At 38.5% G+C, this 7739-nt stretch overlaps 1 protein-coding gene across 1 annotated transcript in view; it reads right to left on the minus strand.

Annotated features, from left to right (window-relative positions):
• Positions 1 to 941: 941 nt before the first annotated feature.
• Positions 942 to 7739, minus strand: part of LOC101864355 (dihydrolipoyllysine-residue succinyltransferase component of 2-oxoglutarate dehydrogenase complex, mitochondrial) — a gene marked incomplete at its 5' end in the record, with an annotated part of 25863 nt that continues 19065 nt past the window's right edge. The window contains 5 exon segments of the mRNA XM_013090573.2: positions 942 to 4305; positions 4755 to 4922; positions 5467 to 5550; positions 6294 to 6492; positions 7119 to 7216. Of these exon segments, the coding sequence (XP_012946027.1) occupies positions 4171 to 4305; positions 4755 to 4922; positions 5467 to 5550; positions 6294 to 6492; positions 7119 to 7216 (684 nt within the window).

Genomic DNA, 7739 nt, shown 5'->3' on the forward strand with positions numbered 1-7739 from the left:
GAGTCAGAGTTGTTTCGTTTTAGTAAGAGTTTTACGGCACTTGCAACACAATAAGGTCATTCATATAAGTGCCGAAGATTAGAGGTGTTACAAGAGAGTAACAAATACAAAAAAGGAGGAGAGAGAAAGACGATAGAGGTTTGATAGGAAAGAAGAAGCAAACCACACAAGAGCACCTGCCAACCACCCACAGTCATAGTTGAGATGTCACAGCACTTTCAAAACAATTAGAGCAGTGAAGGAGCTAGGACTTAAGTTACCGAGCAGCAATAGCCAGTAACAACAGTTGTGCTGCAAATAAACTACGGAAAATAGAAAAACCACGGAGGAGTGCCTGTTTTAGTTGACGTTTTGCTGCACAGGCAACACATGACATAGATTCTAAACGAGCCGCAGATTAGTAATTAGAGGTGTTACAAGAGAGTAACAAACACAAAGAAAAGGAGAAAAAAAAGGACGATAGATGTTTGCTAGGACAGAAAGAAAAAAAAAATCGCACTGCAGCACCTACCAACCACCCACAGTAATAACCAGCACCCAGTGAACCATTTCGGAGCTTTAGTTTTAGGAAGAGTTTTACCGATCTTGCAACACAGTAAGGCCATATATAAGTAAGTGCTGAAGATTAGAGGTATTACAAGAGAGTAACAAACACAAAATAGGAGGAGAGATCAGGATGGAAGAAGTATAGTTTTAGCAAGTGATTTACGGCTTTTGCAACACAATAAGGTCATATATAAGCGCCAAAGACTTGAGGTGTTGCAAGAGAATAACAGTCACAAAAAAGGAGGAAAAAGGAGGGGAGATAGTGACGATAGATTTTTTATAGGAAAGAAGAAGCAAACCAAAACAGAGCACCCGCCAGCCACTCACAAACACTGCAGAGATAATAAGCCAAAAACACTAAACAATACAAAAGTAAAAACAACATCAGTCACAGAGTAGGTTTCATTCCAATTTATTAATTTATTTCATCTACTGCACGAAAACGCACATTCTCAAAACGTTTCATCCAAGTCAATACATGTACATGTACTTAGAATTGAGGAACTTCTGTACACCCAGTACGTTTCCATTAACTGACAAAGAGAACATGCACAGACACATACGAACACACAAAAACAGAAAAAACCAACACTGCATACGTTCAACAGAGACATGAAACTGAAGCAAGTAGTTAGACACTCCGGTTTAACGAACATCTGGTCTTCAAATACAGGTACACAAAAAAATAAATTCCTACACAGTGTGAAAGACAACAACACACAATGGGAAGAAACACATTACTTTGGAACAAAGTACAAAGGCACCAGAAAGGGAAATGGAAAGAGCAAAAAAATAAAGTTACCCACCACTATATTAAAGCATTACAATTTAATGGATGGCCGTTTTTGTGGGAGTCAAAGAAAAAGAGAGTACACAATTACACAACTATTGTAAACCTTTATTTAACCTGCCTTACTTATTGCATCCCAACGTACTATCCTCTCCTTTACCCAATTTTGGCATTTAGAAAATCAAAAAGGAACACAGAGACAACTAGAAGCTAAAAAAAGGAAACTAGGAGAGCAACACCCCCCCCCCCAAAAGAAAAGAAAAAAAAAATTTCTTACAGAAAATGAGCAGACCAAACAGCATACATGCATATTGCTAAACTATGCAGATTTCGTCTTCATCATTCGGACCTCTAACTTCTAAACTTCTATAGCACTACACCCAACTCGCACTGTAAATCATACCAGCACCAAAAACAATGACTCAAGGACAATCATGACAAAAACTTGGACATCATAAGGAGTGAGACACAACCAACTGTACTTCTTCCAACACGCCATCATCCACTCATCACAGACTCAAGAATTTAGATTCTCTACAATATATGTACATACAAAGCACAACACAAACACGCTGAATCCTTTCAAACTTTACCACAGACCAAACACAACAAGAACGGGATTAGGAAATCAGGAAGAGCCATCAATCACTAAAACTGAAGTTGAACCATTTTGTCAGAACAGACGCTGATAATAAATGGGCCCATTTGAAGAAAAATTAATCGTTACCTATAGTGTTCCTGCTGAAACATCAGTTTACTATAACAAAAACAAGTACAAGAAACAACTCTCTCACGTCAACAGACTCCACATGTACATGATGTATCACACACACGCACATAGATTACCTCCAAGATCTACATCACAGTCTACAAAAACAAAACCATATAATGTCTGCATGGATAATTTATATATTATTATTCTTGTGCTTCTCCGCTACATGGCAAAAATACTACTACATCAGCAACACAATACAATAACACCCTAATAACGCACAGATCTGTCACTCAGCAGAACATAAGTTCACATCTCTGAAACCCAAGTTTTATTTCTTTTTTCCTTCTTTTTAAAATGTAATCTGATCAACTGACAGCTATTTGCAAAAGGGGCCTGATACAGGGAGCATGAGGAGGAACAAAACCAACCAAACATAGAACTATGGGCTTACCATAATTGTACTATGTAGATCACAAACCGATCTTTCGACTGATTAATATACATACTCATATGGCTCGTGTGTGCTCCATCACAAAATGATCTATGTCTGTCACGACATTTATTAAAAGTGCTGAAAGTGTTCACAAACCATACTACCCTTCTCCTTGATAGAAACATAACAATTACAACACACAAAGTAGGCCTGCTTTTACCTTGGGGTGCAGTGCCTGAGATTTCTATTGAAGGGAAAAGCAAATCAGAAATGGGAAAAAACAGAGCAAAAATGGCAGCTCAGAACCTTTAAAAAAAACAACAAAACTTTAATCATATGTGAAAGACAATTAATAAAAACAATTGAAAATACAACGCTGTATTGTTTTGTAGATGGGTATGAGAGGTAGAGCTTTTAAACTGAGATTTTATCCTACACAATCTATCATAGATCATTAAAGGCAAGCTAAAATCTTCCAGCACAACACAGTCATCACTCAAGCTCTATAAATATATTGTATACAGCCAGGCTGGTGATGTTTGTTACAACTGTAAACTTTCCAGACTCTCCCACAAATTTTTGGAACCATGACAGCCTATGGACCACCTCTCTGTGACAGACTGGGATTACGACGCATTGATTACACAAGGCTTTCTCAGCAGACTTTCACAAAAACAAAATTTCAACTGGTCTTCCTGGCAGGTACGGCCTACTCTATCATGAAATCTTAACCCATGAAAAGATCTGTTGTGAACCTTTGGTATCTTGTCCAAAGAAAACCGTTTCCACACCGATTAAAAGCTTGTACACTCTTCTCCAACACAAAAGGAGACTTGGACCGCAATGGCGTGCCTACACACATGTATCACAAACACATCTTCATCAAGTCATGTGTTTCTTTATCTGTTTTGGCTAGTCCACATGATGATTATTCCTCTCATATTTGGCATCTCTTCTTCCATGTAGCTTGTCCTTTTCAGAGCACAGCCTTTCCGACAGCCCTCTCAAAGCAGTGCTTTCCTGTGCTATGCGTCTCCACTCGGAGATATACTTTGTCTCAAAAAGACCAGCGGAGAAAATACTTCCATCTTCTTTTTGGGCATCCTCATCCAAGTTTCCCCAGAACTTATTTAAACTTTTCAACTTGTTTAAGTTTAGTTTTAGTAGAGGTTTTATGATGCTCGCAACTGCATAAGCTTTTCAACTTGGAACTATCTTATTCTACCCAATAGAAAAGAGAAGAACACAACCCAACAACAGTGAGAATCAAGCCCTGAACCCAAATCGTTTTCCCTTTAGTCTTCGAAAGTATGATCTCCTTCAGAAAGTGAAGAGTAACATAAGTGAAATGTGAAAGGAGAGGAATCCCGAGGTGTCAGTGCTATTAGTTGAGACAAGCAAAGTTTATATCAAACCAGGCAGAGGACAATAACAAAAACAACAACGTTGTGTGACAAACACTAGCTCAAGACTGACTTTGTAAACTCCTGTTGAGTTAGCCTCACTTTCAAGTTTCAAGTACAATTGTAAGAGTGATGTTCAAAGTTTGACAGACATCCTGTTCATGTGTAAGGAAATACTATTCACTATCTTTCTGTTTTTTCCCACCCTCCCATCACACTTAGTGCTTCTCTGAAGCAGGACAAATTCTCATTTCAAATTACAAGAACACTCTATATGCTAATGTTACAAATCTAGCAAAATTGTGCGGGGATCCTCTACGGCAGACTTGATCTTCCTCAGAAATGTGACAGCTTCCCGTCCGTCGATCAGCTTATGGTCATAGGTCAAGGCCACGTACATCATTGGTCGGACTTCCACCTAAAAAGGCAAATTAAAAAGGCGATAAAACTGCAACCTAATCAACTAAAGTTCACATAAAAGTTGGGGGAAAAAAAAAACCAAGTTAGAAAAAAAAAAAAGGTCTAAAAAAGATAAGATATTCAAGTCCATCTCCAAGATGGGCCGTAGAAATAAGAAAGTCAGAAAAATTATCTAACTGGAAATCCTTACTTATCACAAAATAAGACGGGCCTTCTTTCCCCCACCCCTCTCCCGTGCCACCTCCAAAAAAAGGGGGAAAAAAAACAACCAAGAACTAAGTTGTTAACAAGCAAACGTGACCAGAAGCTACAATGTCCTCACAATAGGAAAACTTACAAAAGTAGACACTGAGAGCACCATGTACCAGCTAACCATACACAAACCCTTACATACAAATAAGGTAACAACGACCCTAAGTCTGAACCAAAAATCCACAGAAGACTTACTTTCCCGTTGATGGCCACCGGCCTCTCGAAAATGCCGTGCATCCCCAAGATGGCCGATTGCGGGGGGTTGATGATGGGCGTGCCAAACATGGAGCCGAAGACGCCGCCGTTGCTGATGGTGAACGTTCCTCCGTCCATGTCCTCGATGGCCAGACTACCCTCTCTGGCCTGGGAACACGAAAGAGGGGTCACTTGAGGTTTAGTAAGAGTTATACGGCACTTGCAACATAATAGGTCATATAAGTACCGAAGATTAGAGGTGTTACAAGAGAGTAACAAACATAAAAAAGAAGGAGAGATCAGGACGATACATGTTTGATAGGAAAGGAGGAGCAAATCACACCAGAGCACCCACCAACCACCCACGGGTCACTGAGTATGGTTAGATGTAACAGTCACATAAAAAAGGGTTTAAAAAAGAAAGGGGAAAAATGAAAAGAAAAAATGTGTCACAAAAAAGCATTTTAAGAGAGTAAGGTGGGAAGGCAAGACAAACATAGCAAAGATCAAAAGGAAAGGGCTTGAAAAAAAAAAAAGAAAGACAAACCAAGGATACAGAGCAATCAAAACAATAAATTTAATATATGGGGAAGGAACAAAAGAGAGCAAAACTTTTTGCTGCCATCATGTATTCATCATATATAAGGCAAGTAATTTAGCTGGATACAAAAAAAAAAAAAAGTTAAAAAAAACTGTACTGAAATGTGCTTACCCTTTCTCCGAGCTCAGCGATGGTCTTCTCAATATCTGCATAGTTCATGGCCTCTACATTCCTTATCACAGGCACAACCAGACCCTAAAGGGATGGAAACAAAGGTGGAAAAAAGGTCAGCTATCGGAAAGAGACCTGGCCTCAAAACAAAAAAAAGAAACAAAAAAAAAAAGGACAGTTTACTTTTCTGCACACTGTGATAAAAAGAAGACACCAGATTCGTCTTTGAGACATAATAAGAGTTTGACTAATTTACCATTCCGACCTCAGTTCTCGAAAATGTCAGCATACAATTTACACTGTAATTCAAAAAAAAAAAAAAAAATCATTTTTGGAAGAATAAGGTTAGCATTTATACTACAACAATATCCATGACAAATGTAACATCGCAACACAGCAGCCAAAAAATGTAAATTACCAATTAAATTGCTTACTGTTGTCAATGGAGTCCCCAAAAAAATTATTTTTTATCTTCAGCAAGTTGTTCAAGTGTTCTAAGCCCTCAAAGCAAAATTTTCAGGAGACAGAAAAAAAAACCTGTTTCATTAATTTAACAACTGAAAATACATTGTGTAGCTTTTCTTGCATTTTCCACCACTTAGAATTTGAATTTTGTGCAACTTTTCTTGCATTTTCCACCACTTAGAATTTGAATTTTGACAAAAAATTTCTTGAGCATATGCAACGACACCAAAGCGTAAGGAACAAAAAACCAAAAAAAAAAACGAAAAGAAAAGAAAAGAAAAAAAATTTTTTTTTTTTTTTTTAATGGGCGGACAATTGTGAACAGCTGGCTGATGCTACGTATTTTCACAGAGGCCACTCACTTTGGGCGTGGCAACGGCAACGCTGATGTCAACATAGTCCCTGTAGACAATCTCCAGGTCGTCGATGACCGCATTGACCACTGGCTGGTCTTGCAGGGCGAAGGCTGTGGCCTTGACAAAGGCCGACATGAAGCCCAGCTTGAGATTGTACTTCTTGAGGAAAGCATCCTTGTACTTGCTCCTCATTTCCATTATATTGCTAGAGGACGAAAAGGAAACAAAGGAAGTGAACTTGACGAGCTGTCTCAAGTGGAGTCGAGTCATACCTTTAGTTTAACACTTTGCCACCTCAGCTCGCCAATCGGCGATGTTTACCACCCGGTTTCTTTGGACTTTCCCCAAAATGCCTTTGCTTCTGATGGCAAGAGTTTTTTGTTTTTTTAAATATATATGAGCCTTGTGGTGGCAAAGTGTTAATTTAAAAAATGTGCCATGATGTGGGTAATAAATATTTTGACACAAGCCGGTAGGATTTTGGAATTATAACAATCATCTAGGCACATGTTCTCATAAAACAGGCATGATCGATGTGAGGAAGTGATAAAAGTAAGAACACCAAGACAAGAAACATTTTAAGTGCCCTGACCTGTATTCGTGTCAAGTCAGCATTGTAAGTGCCATGTTTCACCAGGAATGAAGAAGGACAATAGTATCATTATAAAAAAAAGAAGGAGCACATCGCATCAAATCATCTACCCATTAGAATTAGAAAATGTTTTGCAATCTTAACATTTTTAATGAAACTTAAAATCAAAAGACTTATATCTACTTCTCAGAGCTCTCTTAAGGCATTATCATGTCCATTATTACTACCTGTAAGCTCACCTCATATCGATTTCATTAAATGTGGTCAGCATTGCACACGAGTTCTGGGCATCCTTCAGGCGTTGAGCGATTCTTTGGCGCATACGATTCATTTTCACCTGGAAATACAAGGAAGAAACAACAATAAAGAACGTTTTGCACCTATGTATCCACTTCCGTATTAACAAAACATACAGTTCATGTGTATTACAGTATTTCTTCTTTATTTTCGGGGGTGGGGGGCAAGCATTTTGCGATGGAAAGTAGTTATTGGTTGTTTGCTTTAAAAAATTTTTTTAGAAAGTTTTACGGCACTTGCAACACAATGAGGTCATATAAGTGCCGAAGAATAGAAGTGTTAAAAAGAGAGTTACAAACATAAAACAGAAAAGGGAGAGGTAAGGACGATAGATGTTTGATAGGAAAGAAGGAGCAAACCACACCAGAGCACCCGCCAACCACCCACTCTCACCGTGTTGTGTTTAGTTTAGTTTTAGTAAAGGTTTTATGGCGGTGCTCGCAACTGCATAAGGTCATATGAGCGCCAGAAGATGTGTTACAAGAGAGTAACAAACACAAAAAAGAATGAGGAGAGATAAGGACGATAGATTTGTGATAGTAGGAAAGAAGAAACAAACCACA

The sequence above is a fragment of the Aplysia californica genome, unplaced genomic scaffold (assembly GCF_000002075.1).
Source record: "Aplysia californica isolate F4 #8 unplaced genomic scaffold, AplCal3.0 scaffold01343, whole genome shotgun sequence".
Lineage (NCBI taxonomy): Eukaryota > Metazoa > Mollusca > Gastropoda > Aplysiida > Aplysiidae > Aplysia > Aplysia californica.